This window comes from Taudactylus pleione, unplaced genomic scaffold, assembly GCF_031769625.1.
Source record: "Taudactylus pleione unplaced genomic scaffold, aTauple2 ptg001381l, whole genome shotgun sequence".
NCBI lineage: Eukaryota > Metazoa > Chordata > Amphibia > Anura > Myobatrachidae > Taudactylus > Taudactylus pleione.
This window is the reverse complement of record NW_028285781.1, coordinates 583,399-603,216: the sequence shown is the minus strand read 5'-3', so window position 1 is coordinate 603,216 and position 19,818 is coordinate 583,399. Positions and strand designations below refer to the sequence as shown.

The following is a 19,818-nucleotide window of genomic DNA, read 5'->3' as shown; positions in this document are numbered from 1 at the left end:
TACAACCAGTAGCGCCTACCTTTAGAATTAAGGGGGGCTGCAATAGCCTATCTACTGCTGGTTGCACATGGTATCAATCACCTTAAGCTATGGCATAAAGTTTACGGGCGGGATGTACTAAGTATTGCTTCTGCAATGCGGTACATACCCCCTGTCTTCGGGTATATATCACGGTTCATTACTGTGGTATGTACCAAGACTATTGCAAAGGACAGCTGTCCTTTGCGATGGTTCCGTTCAGAGGGACTTCCGGGTTTAACACCTAGAAGTCCTTCTGGCATCTTTCTGCGCAAATGCAGAAGGAAGTGGGCCACGGTGGGTGATGGGAGGGATCCGATCGAACCCCTCCCAAGGGGGAGCATCCCGATAAGAAGCCCATAGGCTTCTATTGGATAACACCACCTTGCATCTTCTGATCTGCTGTATATGCACGGCAGATGAGAAGATATCTTTAGCGATTCTTTAGCAATTTCGTACAAATTAAGTAGTATGTATGCCCAACCCAGTATGTACGCCCATATATTGTTAACAACTTAATGACTAAACGATGTAAGATATATCGTTGCGTCATTTGGAGGATTGTATAGTCTGTACACACTATATCATTTGTTTTGGGGATGAAGGGAAATCAGGACGATCATCTCGTCATTTGCACATCATCTAGTGTGTACCCAGCCTTAAGCTGGGTACACACTGGAGAGATGTGTACCCGGATGATATGGTGGCCAACAGGCCGACATACCGTATCTACGGTACACATCAGAATTATGTAATGAATGTCGGAATGATCCCTCGTTCCGACCTTCATTACCTTGCACGTTGCAGCACGTCCGACCATGCATGGTTAACGACTATGGGAGCACGAAGATTGGCCGTACACGCTGAACAATCTGCCGATATGACGTTCCGATGCACCCAGAAATTACATATTGGGCCGATATCGCTCAAGTGTGTACCCAACTTAAGCCTTTAAAGGGTATCATGTTATTTCCACTTTTTTTCTAACTTTTCTTGAAATTTTGCAGCTGCTAAATTCAGCGTCAAATATGCACTTTTAGTAATATAACCCCAACACTAAATACATTTTATAGGTTAAAAAAAAGTGGCTTAACAAAAACTAAAATATTTATTTTCATAGATCCATTTATTTAGAGCTTTCACCAGCTTTTAGAAGATGACACCCACCAATTTAGTAATGTCACCAAGATGGCAAAATATTCTGGGGGAGTAGATTACATACAGGATACAGTATGATTGTCATTTCAGTAAAAACACAAATATAATAAATAATCTGGAGTGTACGGAGATCAGAAGCAGTGTCCAGATGCCTCCAAAACAACTCAAAGCATGACATTACCCACAATTGGTAGTACATTTTATAAGTAAATAACTTTCTAAGCATTAACGATGTTCTGGAGTGAAACCAAATCACTGACATTCACTGAAAACTGCTGCAACTGAAGACACTGCCCACAACAAGCTACAAGAGGGAGAGGAGTGCAGGTGATGTCTTCACAGGAAAGTTTGGCCCAATATATTTTGTGGTTGTGTGTATAAACCACACGTTGCGCATCACATCGTTCATTGCATCGTCCCAATTGACATGCAGCACAGCAGATGTTATATCGTGATGAACGATGCCCAGGAAGAGTGGATTGGGCATACACTCTATACAATGAGTACAACATATCGTTCCAATTCCCATCAGTGCATAGGACAGTGGTTCCCAAACTGTGCACTACGGCAACCTGGGGTGCCTCGGGACACTTGCAGGGGTGCCTCAGGTTGGTGGTCCAGCAACAAATCAAATTATTTATGGTCAATGTAATGTACAGTAAATATGTGGACAAACAGAAGCTGAAACCTGTCCACCACCACATAAATGAACCTAACGATGACAGGTAAGCACAATTTACTTCACTTTACTACTTTATTACACTTTTTTCTGAATTTCTCAGTAACAAACTATTGGCCTAGGGGTTCCATGAAAACAATGCTGATACTCTAGGGCGCTGTGATTCAAAAAAGTTTGGGAACCACTGGCATAGGAGTATGTGTAACTGGTGTAGGGAAATGTTTATATAGTTTTTCTCTCTACTCTTAGTCCTCTTAGACAAAAAAATAAACAAATATATATAATCAATAACCTTAATTAGAACAAATTTCAGAGGTAATTTTGACTGTGGTTAGATGTGTTGCTGGATAATAATAGCATTAGAGGAATAATCATTATATTATTATTATTTATTATACAACATACCCAATAAACAGAAAGATTTTATTGTTACAGTTTTCCTTCCATACACTCTTCACTATCTCTTTTCAAAAAATATTTTGCTGCTTGGTTTTAGGTATAATTGTTATACTGTACACTTTATTTAACTAATAAAAGTTATATTTTAATAAGTATTGCATCACTTACAGACATATTTTTGTTTGCTGGTTTTCTAAAATCAAGGAGCCAGGATGAAAGTGTAGGAGCCAGACCACCGTCCCCCCCAAAAAAAAAACAGGAGTGAGGAGCACAGCTCTATGTGTTATGCAATTGTTATACATACTATACTAGTCCACAAAATGGTCACAGTTGAATGGATACAGTAAAATGGAGGCCCCCTCACTGCTCTGCACAGCTCCCCTGCTCCACCCCCACCCTCCAGTAATAATGAACCACATTTCACATAAAATAATGATGCCAGAAAGCACAACAAAACCTCCTCCCCTCATGGTCACACCATAGACCCTACTACCGGAGAGCTCTATGCAGCCGGAAAAAGGAGACAGCAGACAGCCGGGAAGTACAGGAGGATCAGCGTAGACTGGGACAGACAGCAGGGATCAGATCAGGCCGGGACGGACACAGGCACAGCAGTCACCACAGACGACACTCAGCACATGCACTCCTGTGCATGATCTGAACACTGCAATTCTATAGGCACAAATCTCCGCCGGAGCTAATGAGGATCTTCTTCCTCCCTCACTGCAAAATCTTGTAGCCAGCCAGCAAAATCTGGTAGCCATGGCGACCTGGCCCCTGGGAGTTGTCGAGCCCTGATATAGGGGTTAATTTGAAAAGAGTGATATCAAGGAAAACTACTAGTGCGATAGATCTCTTTTTCTCCTATGATACCAAAACAAGCTGCCTGTATTAAACTCTTTTCTACCCTGTAACCAAATTGTAGCAAAGATAAAATAGAAAGGACCATTGCTTGGCGCTAATGGGAAATATGTATAATAACAAACATATTGTCATAACCAGGTGTTCCTTACCGGTAAGTCTGCGGTCTTTGCCCATTAGGGCGCTCTGGTGTGGGCCTTCCGGTGCTGGAGTATGGAGACTGGCACGGGGTACATTTGGTGGCTCCTTGTTGGTAGGCCGTGCCAGCATGGGAGTGATGCGCAGCGTTTCCACGCTGCAGTTCTATGGGCGCCTCCATCTTGTATTGGGCCATGTTTCCTAGGGAACCAATCCCCTAAAGGTCAGCTGTTCTGTCCGGCCAATCGCGCTCTGCTGCTGGGGATTTTGGGGAGTTCACAGATCCCTTACTTTGCCAGTGCAACGTGTATCAGCCGAGTCTGTTCACATTTATCTGAGCTCCTCTATGCAGCTGACTTCGGTTCTGCCTAGCTCCCTGACAGTTTCAGGTACCCTCAGGATTCCCAGCACCTACCAGCAACTCCTCCTCCCGCTACTGTTGTATTCCCACTCACCAGCCAGACTACCTTCTTACCGCATCGATGCCTGTCTAGTTTGTTTCCCTCTGGACATACCTAAACATTATCACTCCACTCCAGTTACCTTCATTCCGGATTTTATTATTTGCTGTTGGACTTATTATTTGACTTTGACCCATCTCCACTTTTGCCCTGGACTTGGTTCATTCATGTCTACCATTCCATTCATTAAACAACCCAAGTTTTTCTACAGTTCTGATTCTGTGTCCCCTCCTGTATCCATCCCAGGTCCACAAGAAAACCAACCCCTAACACATATACAGTATAAACATAAGTAAAAATAAAATGTCTGCCTTATATACAGGGGCGTCTTAAGAGAGGAGGGGGCCCATGTGCACTCCCCGTGCAGGGCTCGTCCTCTCTCCCGACTGACTGGCCAGCCACCGGAGCATTTGTAGACTCCGGGACCTAGAGTGTGCCCGAAGTCTACTGCGCATGCGCAGAACACTGGAAAAATGGCCGCGGTGGCCATTTTCTGGTGTTCTGAGCAGCGCTGACACCGGACGCGGGACCACGGACAGGTAAGTTTAAAATAATATGGGTGCACGGTGTGCGGTGTGAGCCCCCTGGACCCGGGTTCCCGTGTTCCCCCGCACACACTGCACCCATTATAGATACGCCACTGCTTATATAGTTCTAAGACGGAGGCAGATATAAGTTTGATGCAGAATGTTCATATCACTGGCAAATGCAGAATTCCTAGACGGGAGTTTCAAAATACTTGATTTTAAAGCAAGTGTGTCCAGTCCGCTATATTATACGTCATAGAAGAGACATGCAGTCAGGGTCAGCAGGGGAGGCAGAGCCTCCTGAGATTTGATATAAAAATGATTAGAATAATACAAAGAAGATACTTAGAACTTATAAACATCTTCTTTGATTATTGTAATCATTTTTATAGTTAACAACACTCACCAGCTTTGTGGAGCTCTCTGGGACTGCAGGGAGACGAGAGATGAGGCAGCAACAGCTCAGCCTCACTTCTGTATTTATCTTGTTGTTCCTAGACTATACAGTCTCTATGGTTCTCATACCAGCCTATTGATTCTCTCATTAATTGTCCAATATCTTGAGGCAAGACAAATAAAAGCAGAAATTAGGGCTTATGAAGGGAACCATAGTTGACTGTTGTTTCGAGGGTGACTGCTAGATATATCACTCTTTCTCCTCAACAATTGGTAGTAGAATGAGCAGCAGAGTTTGTATGCAGCATCTGTTATCCCCTACTGTTTCCTTTCTCTTCACCTTCTCATTGAATTCAGTGCTTTGAATCAGAAATAATTATCATAAGGTGCGCTGTTTACTTTATCTTGCATCTCAGTAGACTCTGGTGCTGTTATTCTACATGTTTTATGTTGTATTGTGTGACATGTCTTATGCTGCCCATCGACTAGGCGATTATACCTAGCGATAGAGCGATAACGACTGTCGTTATCGCTCCACCGCTTGGTAATCGCCCGCAAATCAGGCAGTAAAAGGTTAAAAACGACCAGCGATGCGTGCGCCCGCTGGTCGTTTTTAACATCAATCATCGCCCGAACATGACGATCAACCTGACGACCGCCGTCAGGTTGCCATGTTCGGGGATGATTGAGCTGCATACGCTGAACGTCTGAACATTCAGTGTATGCAGTTCACCCCGCGGGTGACAACGGCGTCGTAATCGTGCCGCACCCCCCGCATCATTAAATGGATGGGCAGCATTAGTCTTTATATTTCGCCATTAAGTAATCTGGGTTATTGTAATCTTGATTCCTTATATAAATATATATATATGTAGTATGACACTGTCCTTTTACCCTTTGTCATAGGACTATGGGGCCTATTCATCATACCAAAACTTTCTCTGGAGGTAATTAGGTTTAGAACTCGCATGGAGTTCTATCTAATTTACCAGAGGAATTCATCATTCCTCCATAACTATCTATTTAGAAAAGCTGTCATTTTTGCGATGACCGCTTTTCGGGAAATAGATAGTTATCCCTCTCTACACTAACTTACCGCAGCTGGAAACAGTGCTGCGCATGCACCGTTACATCTGTAAAACCAGCGCATGCGCAGCACTGCCTAAAGCTGTAGTCATTTAGTGTCCCCCCCCTCCGCTCACCTGCCCCCATCCCCCCCGCTCACCCCCCTCCACCCCGTCCAGCACTTATCTGCCTGCGCAGCAGCCTCCGGCTCTGTCTGCTATGCTGTCACGTGTTCTCCCAGCAGAGCACAGTACTGTTTAGAAGATTTAAAAGAAAAAAGACCATCGCGGCCATCTTTTTGGACGCTCGTATATGCTGTGGGTGGTCACCCACAGCTATACGAGCGTCCAGGAGGACACTCCATTTTAATGGAGGAGGGCCCTGATTCAAAGCGAGCGCTCTGGTCAGAGCGTCCGGCTCTGAATCAGGCCCAATGTCAGCATAGCAGACGGAGCCAGAGGAGAGACCAGAGCGCCGGAGGGAGACGCCGCGGACCTGCCCAGCTGGAAGCAGGTGTTACCTACTATACGCCACCTCACAGTGGCGGATAGTAACACCATCAAATTTCCGAAAATACATAATTTTCGGAATTTGATGAATACCATAATTTACATATCCCCATACTAATGTACTAATGTATGGGGAGTGTGGAAAATAACCCAGAGGGACTTAGCAAGGAGATTTCTGTGACATCACCTGTGCTAAGTGTGTTCATGAATACTAAAATAACGTTAATTAAGGAAAATGGACCCTGAGGCATTTGTGTAAGTTAATTTTAAGTGGTTATTTCTATATATTAAAAGTTATGTTTTAACCTACATATTTCTGAACTGAACTATAAATGCGTGCATCCACTAGCCGATAAAATGAACGATTGAATGATAACGATATCGTTCAGTGCTGACACCCTCCCTCATCCCCGAACCTGCACAACCTGACGATATTGTCAGGTTGGACAGCAGGTTCGGGCGATGAGCGACGTCTTAAACGACCAGTGGGAGTGTGTATTGCTGGTCATTGACAGCATATCCATTGGCCGATATAATGAACGATAACGATATTGTTCAGTCGTTCATTTTATCTGCTAGTAGATATGCATCTTAAGAGTGCACCCTTCAAGAGTTCTTGTGTTTGGTCCCTCTTTAAACCAACACCCCTTTTTACCTCAACATGTTCTTTGGTCTCATGTTAATGTTTTGTAGGGGGATTACATTTATAATGGTCAATACTAAGCTCAGAAATAAATCACAGTGCACATAAAAACAGAGAGCTGTAAAATACTAAATATGTATTTATGTGTATTACACAATATTGTGTAAAAAAATAAAACACTGTAATGTAATTCTGCCTGGTATACAATAAAATGGTAATAAAATAATACAGGAAGTCATATAATCATTTTATTATCAATATCAATAAGATAAGAGTATCAGGAAGTTCAATATGATTCAACATCATAAATCAGCAATTTTTGATTGGTTAATAATGGACAATTTTGAATATATAAGGAACACAGATTACAGCAGATTAGGACTAAGAAAAGGCATCAGAATCTGTTGTAACTGTCAGTGGAAAGGTAAGATGTTATTATATGTCATTTACAGTATTTGTACAGTTATTTCTTGAGTGGCAAATCTTAGTACATCAGACTTTCATTTACTCCTTGTCTTTCATAAAAGTTTTTTATTTTCATTCATTTAATTCCATTATATAAACTACCAGCAAAGTTTTAGAACATCCCAGTTTTTCCAAATATATGTCTCAAAAGAGTCATAGAATTGTTTTGTTTAACAGAATTTTATCTACATTTTTGACTTCTCAAAGTAGCCACTTTATGTAGATATAATCCCTCAACACATTTCTCGTATTCTTTCTACAATGGAAATCAAATATTGTTTGGGAAGTTCCTAGAAATGTGTTGAACTTGTTGGTAGCTTTGCTTTTATCCTTTTGTCAAGTTCATCCCAAACCTGCTTGGTGGGATGCAGGTCTGGGGACGGTGCTGGCCATGTTCTATTATTCGAAGGTAGTCCACATATTGCCTGGGGGTATGTTTTTGGTCATTATCTTGCTTTAGGATTAATTTTTGACAAGCTAGTCGTAGATCAGAGTGTATTGTATGATGCTGCCAGTCATTCAGGAACCAGCAGAAGAGCCTTAGACCATCACACTTCCTTCTCCATGTTTGACAGTTGATGTTATAGGAGTTTATTTAGTAAGCTTATTGAGTGTTTTACTATTAAAAGCATTGCCCTTTTAAATGTTGGGTTGAAAGAAGCTGAGAAGTGGCGGCTTGTAAAATAGTAACCATTCTTTCACCTACCCAACGGTGTACAAAGATTTTAAAATAATATTCATCGTTCCATAAGACCATCTTCCAGTCTTCAGCAGACCAATGGCGGTGTTGCTTTTTCATTGCTGCAGAACAACTCCATTACTGAAGGAGGCCACTTTATTATAACTCTAAAAAAAATAATTTTTCAGTTTCTCCTCACCTAAACTTTTTTTTTTAAACCTCTAACAGTTACCTTTGTATCATTATCAGTTATTCACTCGACTTGCTTAAATTTCGATAAAAACTGGAAAAATTGGGGTGTGTATAGTGTATATTCAGGGCTAATAAAAAACAGGGAGAGCTTGTGGCAGCTTTATACAAATAGTAACTTGTTTTCAATAAGCCACAGGTCTAAAGGCCCCTACACACTACAAGATATTGTTAACTATTAGGCCGATTCTGATACATTGGAACAACAAATCGTTCAAATCGTGCAGTGTGTATGCACTACATTGTGCAGTGTGCGATCCTGTGCGGTCGTCAGTCGCATCGTCTGATCTTTTGTACATGCAGTCCAATCAGACAATGTGGCTGATGACCCCATGCAGTGCTATTCAGCAGGTGCCGGGATATCGGGTGGTCGGGCACCGGATCGTCCAGTGTGTATGGACCGCCGGATATGTCGGCCCGTCGGCGGAGAGGTCATGTATTGCATCGCTGAGTAGTAGGTCATTTAGTGTGTACCCAGCTTAAGACATAACTTATTTATTGATATACAATGGTTTACAAAATTATTCAACCCATTAAAAGTCAACAGGTCTCTATTGTTTTACAAATGACACACAGATTGTTCCAGACAGTATTTTTATATTGAACCTCTAGCCTATTAAAGTAAATTTTCAAACTCATAATTAATTATTTGTCTGCAGATTTTATTTTAATAAATAAAAACTGAAAAATGCAGCTTGTTTAAGTATTAAACCCCTGTGCTGTGGAAGCACCAAGTTTACACAGATGAAAGATATTGCCCTAACAATTGGCTGTCATTTAGCCTCTACTTGTGAATCATTCTAAGAAACTTAAAGACACAGGGTATTGAGATCATCTCTTCACCTTGACAAAGGGGCATCTGAGCCCTGAAACGTCGGAAGTCATGTTTTTGATGTAACAATACAAGTTTGGTTCATTGGAAGTACACCGAGTGCCGCTGCTTGCTTGGGGATAAGTGGTATATATATATATATATATATATATGTGTGTGTGTGTGTGTCCTATGTAATATATGAATATGCTATACTATAACAGTATTTGTGTGTGTGCCAGGATAGGAGAGAGGAGGAATCAGGGTTATCATTAAACCAACCCCCCTAAATGAAAAGTCTAGGTCTGCCACTGGCAGCAGCCCCAACCCTCATATAAGAGGGTAGGAGCCACTGCTGATCCTAGCAGTGAAGTACAGGGTGGCAGCATCATATTTCGAGAATGGTTTTCATCATTGGGGACTTGGCATTTTGTTATAATTGAAAGCCCCATGGATAGTGCAAAATACAGGCAGATACTGTAAGGCAACCTGCTTAAGTCTGCTAGAGAACTACTGTTCGGGAGAAAGTTAAACTTTCAGCATGATCCCAAGCATATGGTCAAAGCAACGCTAGTGTGGTTGAACAACAAAAAGGTGAATGTTTTACAATGGCCAGACCACAGCCCAGATCTCAAACCAAATGAGAATGTGCAGCACTGTTTGAAAACTGCAGTCCACAAATGTCATCCAACCATCTTAGCACTGTATAGCGGGGGAGGGGAGGCATCATGAAGAGATTCCATCACTACGACCCCCCTTACCTCCGTACAGCCCACCTATGCCGGAGGAGGGGACAGGAAAGTGGGCAAGTATGATGTATACACAACTCTTGTACAGTATATTCTCATCCTTTTATAATGAATTTAAGTAAAAAAATGAATTGTGCACAGCAGACTTAAGTTTATATCTACTATATTATTATCATCATTTATTTATGTGGTGCCACAAGTGTTCCGCAGTGCCTTACAAAGTAACCAGCGGCTTACAATACAATACAAAACGAAGCAGGACACGGACATGGATATTAAACACAGCTATATTAGCGACCTTTACTCCCACAAAAGCAGCCAAGTGTTAGTTGCCCTAGTGGGGAGTAACAGATAAATGAAAATACAGTAGGGAGAAGCACAAAAGGGGAGAGGGCCCTGCTCAAAAGAGCTTACATTCTAAAAGGACATTACGCCGGCCTCTGTGTGTGAAGGACATTATGCCAGCCTCTGTGTGTGAAGAACATTACGCCGGCCTCTGTGTGTGAAGGACTTTATGCCAGCCTCTGTGTATGAAGGACATTATGCCAGCCTCTGTGTGTGAAGAACATTACGCTAGCCTCTGTGTGTGAAGGACATTACGCCAGCCTCTGTGTGTGAAGGACATTACGCCAGCCTCTGTGTGTGAAGGACATTACGCCAGCCTCTGTGTGTGAAGGACATTACGCCAGCCTCTGTGTGTGAAGGACATTACGCCAGCCTCTGTGTGTGAAGGACATTATGCCGGCCTCTGTGTGTGAAGGACATTACCCCGGCCTCTGTGTGTGAAGAATATTACGCCGGCCTCTGTGTGTGAAGAATATTACACCAGCCTCTGTGTGTGAAGGACATTACGCCGGCCTCTGTGTCTGAAGGACATTATGCCAGCCTCTGTGTGTGAAGGACATTATGCCAGCATCTGTGTTTGAAGGGCATTATGCCAGCCTCTGTGTGTGAAATAGTTTGTTGTTCAGCTACATACTGTAGAAAATGCATACCATATCAACAATCTCACTTGCTGTCAGTGTACTGTGGGCCTGATTCAGACCCGCTCGCAAGCGCATTGCGCTCGAAAGCGCATTGCACTCGCAAGCGGGGCGATTGTGGGCCAGAGCGCATGCGCGGTGTGCGCAAGCCCTGGAGCGAGTGCAAAAAGCACTCGCTCCGGTGCTCACAACAAACGGGGCGGCTGTCGATGTTGATCGACAGCTCGTCCCGTTTTGTAAGCAGGGAGGGGGGTGGCTGGGCAAACGGAGGCGTTCCTGCAGGAACGCCTGCAGTTTGTGGGCGGCCCTACTGACATCACTCGTGATGTCAGTAGGTGGACTTCCTGCTCTGTTAGAGCAGGAAGTCCACTGGGGCTTGCGGCAACGAGACCCTACCACAAGGGTCTCGTCGCAATCTCGATGATCGCGATGGTCTTGACCATCGCGACCATCACCTGGCCGCTCGCATGAGCAACTAAACAACAAGCGGCCACCCTGATTCAGAGCGAGCGCTTGCTTTTTGCGAGCGGCTCTGAATCAGGCCCTGTATTCCTTATTTTATGGATCAACTTGTATTTTAGGTTTAGTGGCCCTCTATTTTTCAAAGTTTCACCACATGTCTGATTGTGATTTCCATTCAAACCATCCAGGTATTGAAATAATATATCTATTTCTCACACATACTGTATGTCCTATGTTTTCTCCCTACAGATGAAGGTCACCTGGGTGTGTCTCTTTTTATCTATCATCTGGACACTGGGGTTGGTTAATGCAATGGATTTTCCACCAAGTAATGCCAAAGAGGAAGAAAAAACACCTCCAGGTATCTAATAATATATGTTGTTCTCCTTGCAGGTGAATCTATTGTTTTCTGGGTGCCCAATAAAGCAAATCAATTGTTGTTCCATTTGGGCCCCTGTGCTGTGTGTGCGTGCCCAAAAGCCCGTATAGCAGCTAATCCCATCTGAAGTCCTGCTTTGGATGACCAAACTCCCGTTGATCTCTATGTTGACCAGGCCCAGCTCCAGACACATTCTGTCAATGCGGCTGCACAGGGGCGCCTGATCTGTCAGAACAAAATCCCTGCCCTCCACCTACCTGCTGTAGGTATAATTTTATGGTCAGGGGGAGGACGCAGGGAAGGAGCATGCGGAGACACCTAGCACTGGCCCTGATGTTGACCTCTGTTCACCACTTGCTTACCTGCTTCTGTGGTGTGTAGGGTGTGTCCGGTCTTCTTGCCCTCGCTCTCTACCAGGTACCAGGAGTGTTGGTGGCTTCGCTAGGGACTTTGGGCCTGATTCAGACCCGCTCGCTAAGATGCATATTCTTGCTGCTGCCGATGGTATGCATTGTGCGCATGCATTGTATCTCAGTGCGCGTGCGCATACATTAGCAATAGTTTACAATGCATTAGCTCGCTGCGCATTGACAGCCCAGCAGAGTGAGTGACAGGGGAAGCCGCTTGTAGGTGGTAACAGGGGATGGCCATTAAAAATGGAGTGGAGGTGCAAACGCAGGTGTACCTGAGTATCTCAACAGCGTTTTAGAGGTGTGTATAATTAAAAGACAGCATCATAGTACATGTCACTTGGCTTGTTTTTACACTGAAGTGCACGCATCGCTTGCTGCAGGGTATGGTCATCCTCAAGCGGTGTGATCGCATCCGATGTACCGATGGTTGCATACACTTCCTGAAAATGACATGCACATGTGGGCGTCTTAAAACAGGCTGGTGGGTGTCTGCATACACTATGTGATCTCTTTCTAAGAAATACTGGGCGTGCTAATGCATTGCTGTGCGGTAGCAATGCCTATGCAATTTGCATACACATCGTGCGAGCGATCGCATCTAGCCAGCGGCTCTGAATCAGCCCCTTTGATCTTACCTGTTGTTAGGTCTCAGTTCAAGTATTCAAGTATTCCGGTGTGTGCAGCCGCACAAGCCGGCGTGGTGCCACAGTGACCTGCCGATGTTCACAAGACGTCTCAGTCTCGTAGGATTTTGCTTGTGTGTTTAATTCCGACGCCCATCTGTATGTGTACCGCTTTAAAGAGTTTATTTTGAGATTCTTAAGTATATTACAATGAATTTGACGCACCTCCTGGCCTTCCTCAGGGAGCAAAGCCGTAACTCTTTTTAGTGTCTTGCGCCAGAGAGAGCTTTGCCCCCCGCCCCATTTTTTAAGTAGGGACACAAGATAGTGCACCTGAAAAAGGACCTTGGCTTCATGGAGAAGGGCCAGGGAAGAGATAGGGGAGGCCAGGAGATGCTGGGGATGAAAGAAGAGGAAGCTACAAGTGAGAATGATAATAAACAGGAAAATTGGAAGGGCCAAACAGCGCCCCCTGCCTTGTGGTGTCCTGTGCCATGACACAGGTCGCACTACCCTAGTTACGGCCCTGTCAGAGAGTCACATACAGATAGCCGTCCGAATTGAACCACCGAGCCAAATCCAGTGAGTTTGAGATCCAGAAGTCTCGTGAACATTGGCAAGTCACTGTGACACCACGCCTGTATATGCAGCGGCTACACACGGGAGTCACAATATTTTTCCAAGCAGCTGCAGCATTAGCAAATTATCACACAGCAGCTGCGTATGGGTTTCAAAGATTGACAGTTAAAGTGATTTGTTGGTACATTATCTCTCACTACATTATTTCTCTCCAATGCTTGTTACATCTCCCCCTTGGTATATAGACATCAATCAACTAATAAGATCATATCTGATTGTAAAAAGTTCGTAAGTTAAAATTGGTTGTTTCAGAGATAATGGCTTTTCTTCTTCTCTGCTTGGATTATGAAAGAATATTGGTTCTTTCATCACATTTTAATAGTTGTGTATGAAGGGTCAATATTACAGTATTGGATTGTGCGTATGTAGCTAGCCTATATCCCAAATAATGAAAGCATTTGTTTTAAAACTCAGGCTCTGATTCAGACCCGGACGCTCTGAAGCAGGGCTGTCCTTCCTACTTTTTGGAGCGGCCTCCTGGCCGCTCGTATAGCTGTGGGTGACCACCTACAGCTATAGCAAGCATCCAAAATGATGGTCGCGATGGTCAAGACCATCGCGACCATCTGGCTTGCGACGAGACCCTTGCAGTAGGGTCTCGCTGCCGTAAGCCCTGGAGTGCTTTTGGCTCTATCATAGCCAAAAGCACTCCCACTGACATCACTAGTGATGTCAGTGGGGCCGCTCCCAGACGGTAGGCGTTCCCATGGGAACCACGCCCCCGGCACGTCCACCAAAGGGGGCGTGCTGTCTGGGCAGCCACGCCCCCGGCACGTCCACCAAAGGGGGCGTGCTGTCAATCACCATCGACAGCACGCCCCCTTTGGTGTGAGACCCATAACGACGGCTTGGCCTGGGCAGCCACGCCCCTGGCACGTCCACCAAAGGGGGCGTGCTGCCAATCACCATCGACAGCACGCCCCCTTTGGTGCGAGACCCATAACGACGGCTTGGCCGTCGTTATTCGGGTCTCGCGCATGCGCGCGACTGAGCCGCCTCCGTCGTGCGCATGCGCATTTGGGCAACATCAACCCGCTCGCGAGCGGGTCTGAATCAGGCCCTCAGTTCAAAAGGCATCTATTTGTACTTATAAATCTGGTCACCCACAGGGCTGATTTAGGGAAATGTTCTATATCCAAACGTGTGACATATACAGATAGCCAAATTGTTCAGGGAATTATCATCTATGAAGAATTGTTTTTTTTCAGCCATAGTAAAAGACGTGCTATGTAGAGACTATTGTAGCAATAGCACAATCTCCATAAGTTAGTTTGATATGTTCTACTACCAAGATGTTGTGCTAATATATCATACTATCAATCTTATTAGATGTCTTGAGAAAATTTAATTAATTTGGTTTTTGTTTCCATGTACAGATGCCACTGAAAAAAACAATAATGTGCTACCAGCTGATCCGAAACAACATAATGTTGATTTGTCCAAAATCACACCTGACAAACAAGAAGCTGAAACGGTGGAGAGACCTTTTCTTATGGACACTCGTCAGCTTATATTTAATGACTATGTGAGTCTTAAGTGGGTGGACTGGATGGGTTCCATCCCCAGTGGTGCTGTCTCCATATACAATGAGTATGCACGACGCACTGATTATGTTTGTTCTGTACAGGCGTGTGCCACAGGATTCTATAGCTCTAGTAAGAGCTCCTATTGTTACTATTCTGATGAGGGAAAAGAATACCGCACATCCTCCTTTAAAATCCTTGTAAATGTTGGAAACTTTGAGGTCCTACAGTGGCTGCCTGGTTCTTATGGCTCTATCCCTCCTAACCCAGTTTTCAGGTGCTCAGGAATGTATGTTGGGAAAAACAAATATGGCCTAGGAAAAGTAATCCCATCTTATAGCGTTCTCTCTTTGCCTTTTAATGGTTATGAGTACACTTATGATTATTATGATGCTCTTAACTTGTATACAAACTACCCCACTCAAACAATAACCGGTGTATCATACACTACTAGCCAGGCTTCCTACTATCGTGAGGCGGTTCAGGTCTTGGCATCATTGAAGGTGATTAATAATGTATGTAGTAAATTATCTAAATCTGTGAGCTTGAGCAAGACAACACTACTTGAGAAATATTGGAACATTGACCGCCCAACATACGGAGGTGTGTCTACTACATTCACAGGCAGCATACCCTCATTATCAGGGACTTCTATAAGTTTACCGGGTTCTAGGGAAATTGAGTGGCAAGAAGGATCTCCCTTTACAGAATCCCGCATACATTCATTGAGTTTATTAGTGACTGTAAACCCAAATGAAGAGTGCGAGGTAGTGCTGCAGGGCAGAACCATACATACAACAATGCCATTCACAAGTTCTCTCACCCGCTATTACCAGAATGGAGAGAAACGTTCAATCAGCATCACAGGTATATTTTCTAATATACAAACCGATGAAGTGTCTATTGCCCTAGGGCAGTGTAAGCGTATCCCCAATGCTGCACCTTGTTAGTGTAATAGTGTTTGCCCATCCATCACATCAAGGTGAACCCCATCAGATGGGTCCCTAAAATCCCTAATTACTAACATATTATATCAATTTATCTAGGACTTACCTATAATAGTGCTCATTCTAATGTGTAGACATTAAAATCATCTAAGGGCAGCTGAGTGGGGTGCTATTACCAAACAGAATGAGTCTCAACTTTCAAGTGTTCTTTATATTCATAAATACAGAGGAAATTGTGGTGCTGGTGGTGAAGGAGGGGGGGGAGGGTGTACTACACACCTTGATTTTAAACATAATAAGAGGAGCTACCATGCTGACACTTGTAGTCAGCATGGTAGCTCCTCTTATTATAACCATTACCAACCATTATGGTAAACTCTACAATCAACATGGAGTCCATGTTAATTGTAGTGCTTATCATAATTGTTTTAACTATCAGTGTTCTTAATGCTTAGAATGTGCACCTGCATTTTGTTTTTCTTGCATGGCACTACAAGTCACAGCATGGTAGCACCCATGGGTGGTTCAAGAGAGTAGAGGCCGTACTAACCCTCCGTGTGGGTCATATCCCCTCTCTTGCCAGCACATGTCTTCAGTAGACATACATTAGTATGTAGTCCAAGCCCCCTCCCCCCCCTTTCCTAGTGTAATAATTTGCAATTACATGCACTTTTTCACAATCATACACTTTTAATTCTCTGTATATTCATTAGGTCTCTTTCCTGTGCTAAGAATCCTACAAGCTATGTGGCTAACTCCATGGGCCATATTCAATTAGCAAGAAAGACTGCCCATGGCTTCACGGGATGTTTCTCTGTTTATTTCTGCTTGCATGGAGGTTTGATTCGAATTAACTTCAGACTGCGCTAATATAGCTCTTATTGTGAGAAAGCAGAATCTACATACATACAAAGAACAGTCATGGCTCTGTTAGCTAAAAATATATATATAAATTTTTATTATATAATTATAAATCAAGTTAATCTGCATGGAGGTTTCAGCAGAAACCAGCTCTCCCTAACTGCACAAATGAGCACAGAAGGAGCTACGGCCTCTAATTGAATCTGGCCCTGTATCTGTTTCAGTGGCAGCTCCAGAGGTGGGGCTGCATGCAGTACAAAATTTAAATAGGGGATCCACACCAACTGCCTTCCAAATGCTGCCAAACATCGCCGGCCAGAAGTCACTGGCAGTTGGTGCGGTTCCCCCTATTTGAATTTTGAACTGCTGCAGCCCCACCTCTGGAGCCACCACTAACCTGTTTTGTCTCCTGTTGAATCTAAACATATGATGGTCTTTTTCTAACTACTGGCTATAGCCATAATGATGTATTTGTTGAATCATTATATTATTACGTTGTTTTCAAACATCTAGGAGGAGCTGTATCGAACCTTCTGAAGATGTTAAGTGGAGAAGTTATCCATAGTAGCCAGATACCGCACTATGGGGGAGATGTATTAACGGCAAAAATGCGGTAAAACCCCCGAAAATTCAGTTTTCGGGGGTTTTACCGCATTTCCCGTATGTATTAAGCAGGAGAATGCGCTGCATTCTGCTGCTTCACGTTGCTAGGTAACGCCACCTTCAGGTGGCGTTACCCAATAGAAGCCTATGGGCTTCTTAGCGCAACGCTCGGGGCTGGGAGGGATCCGGACGGATCCCTCCCATGAGCCCCCGCGGCCTGCGTCCTTCTGCGCATGCGCAGAAGGACTTCTGGGTGTTAAACCCGGAAGTCCCTCTGCCCGGCAGCATCGCAAAGGACAGCTCTCATCGAGAGAGCTGTTCTTTGCGATATTCTTGGTACATGCCGCGGTAATTAACCGCGGTATGTACGCGAAGTCGGGGGAGATGTACCGCATCGGCGATGTCACCGATGATACATCTCCCCCTATAGGTCTACATGAAAAAGGTCAACAATGTCTAGATAGATACCAGATTTTAGACAGACAGTAGGTCGACAGGAACAAAAGGTCAACAAGGACAAAAGGTCGAAACACTAAATGTCGACATGGAAGAAGGTTGACAGATACAACTGGTCGGCAGGGTCAACAGGTCGACAAGGTCAAAATATCTACATGAAAATGGTTGACACACAAATGGTCAACACTTTTTTTTAGGGTTACATTTAGGCACTTACCGGAGGGTTAGGGTTAGGCACTTAACCTTAGGCACCAGGAGGGAGGGTTAGTATTAGACACTTACCCCAACGGTTAGGCACCAGGAGGGAGGGTTAGTATTAGATATTTACTGGAGGGTTAGGCACTAGAAGGGACGGTTAGGGTCAGGCACCTACCCCGATGGTAGGGTTAGGCACCAGGTGATGGGATAGGGTTAAGCACCAAGAGGAGGGTTAGGGTGAAGATTAGGGAAAACGAAAAAATCATGTGTTGACCATTTCTGTGTCGACTGTTTTCATGTCGACCTCTTGACACTGTTGACCATTTGTACTTAACAAACTTTAATGTGTCGACCTTTTGTTCCTGTCTACCTTTTGTCCCTGTCTGTCTAACATCTGGTATCTATCTAGACATTGTCAACCTTTTTCATGTAGATCCACACCCATTGCAGCCAATCAGCTTCTAGTAATCATTTTATAGAATGTACTACATAAAATATTATCTGGAAGCTGATTGGTTGCTATGGGGATCTTCTCCACTTGTGCTCTTCAGAAAATTAGAAACATCTCCCCCTTTGACTTGCAATCATATGACTATATTAACTATATGATGGTTTAATCAGAGAGAACTTTTTTGACTGTCAAATTACACTCTGTCAGTGAAATAATTCCCAGCATATGCTGTGCTATAATAAAGATGCTTCCTGATCATTTACAAGGTATGGTGTACATTCTTACTCATGTGTGTGTGTAGGTTGACACAATGAGGTAACTCGTTCATAAATGAGGCCCTATGTTACATAGCAGCACATAGAGGCCCCACCACCACCTCTAATTCCATTTTGCTGCTCAGCCAGTGACTCCCCCTCTGCTATCTTCCACTGGCTGGACTGAATATGTATGAGCATCAATGTGACTGACTTCCACTTATCTGCCTGCCTGCTCTGCATTTTGCACAGACAGGGGCCATGTAGTACAGGAGTAGTAGCGACTAGCAAGTAAAGAGATAAGTGATCAGATGTCCAGATCTTCATCTGCCGTGACTCATTCCTCATTTTGTGCAACCAGCCCACACCTTGTTTCATAAAAATACCCTTAAATGGGGGGGCGTGGCCTGACAAGCGTGGAGAGTGGACGCACTTTGGAGCAACTCCTGCCTGACACTCAGAAATACACCCTTTCTGACCACCTGGAAGCCTGCTGATGCTCCTGAACTATACCCTTGTTTATACACAACTGGGGGGCTTAGTCCATGGAGTCGGGGGGCACTTTTAAGTGCCTTTGTGGACTGTGGCCTAATCACCCCTCTCAAGCCGGGACCTCGATTTGAGACTGCATGTGGCGGGGGCCCTTCACTAGCCCACGACATGGAGTGCACTGGGACTGGATTCCTGCCCTCCCCTCCCATCCTGTGAGTACCTGCTTACCTGCACTCCTGCGGGAGCTGTGCACACTGGCTGCTTCCACATGTGCTGGTCATTCCTGTAACAGCTGCCTCACCCCCAGTGGCATCCTCCTCCTGGGTCTGACCACACAAGTGGCTGACCTCCTGTGGCTTCACTGCTGCTCCACTGCTGCCTGGTGCAGGGGTGGATTTACCACTAGGCAACCTAAGCGGTTGCCTAGGGCCCAGCAGGTCCCATGGGGCCCTTGGACAGGCTCCCCTGAAATCTGGCCCTGGAGAGAACCTGGCCCTGCTGCACTGCAGCAGGCAGTATAGTAGTAGCCACTAGCCACCGAACAGGGGAGGAGGAAGGAGGAGATGGGGAAGAGGAGGCGGAGTTACAGGCCAGGGCAGGGTATGAGTAAATTGGACTCACATTATTGTGGCGGGGCCGGGTGCCACGATCGGAGCTTAGCTTCTGTGTTCGGAGGAGCAGGAGCCCGCTGTGACATCTTTTACCCACATGCGGCAATAAAGTTTTT

At 44.6% G+C, this 19,818-nt stretch overlaps 1 protein-coding gene across 1 annotated transcript; it reads left to right on the top strand.

Annotated features, from left to right (window-relative positions):
* The first annotated feature begins 11,501 nt into the window (after window positions 1-11,501).
* Window positions 11,502-15,779, top strand: LOC148442953 (natterin-4-like). The gene is made up of 2 exons (XM_088463476.1): window positions 11,502-11,613; window positions 14,683-15,779. The coding sequence occupies exons 1-2, from the start codon at window positions 11,502-11,504 to the stop codon at window positions 15,777-15,779; spliced, it is 1,209 nt and encodes a 402-aa protein (XP_088319602.1).
* Window positions 15,780-19,818: the final 4,039 nt, after the last annotated feature.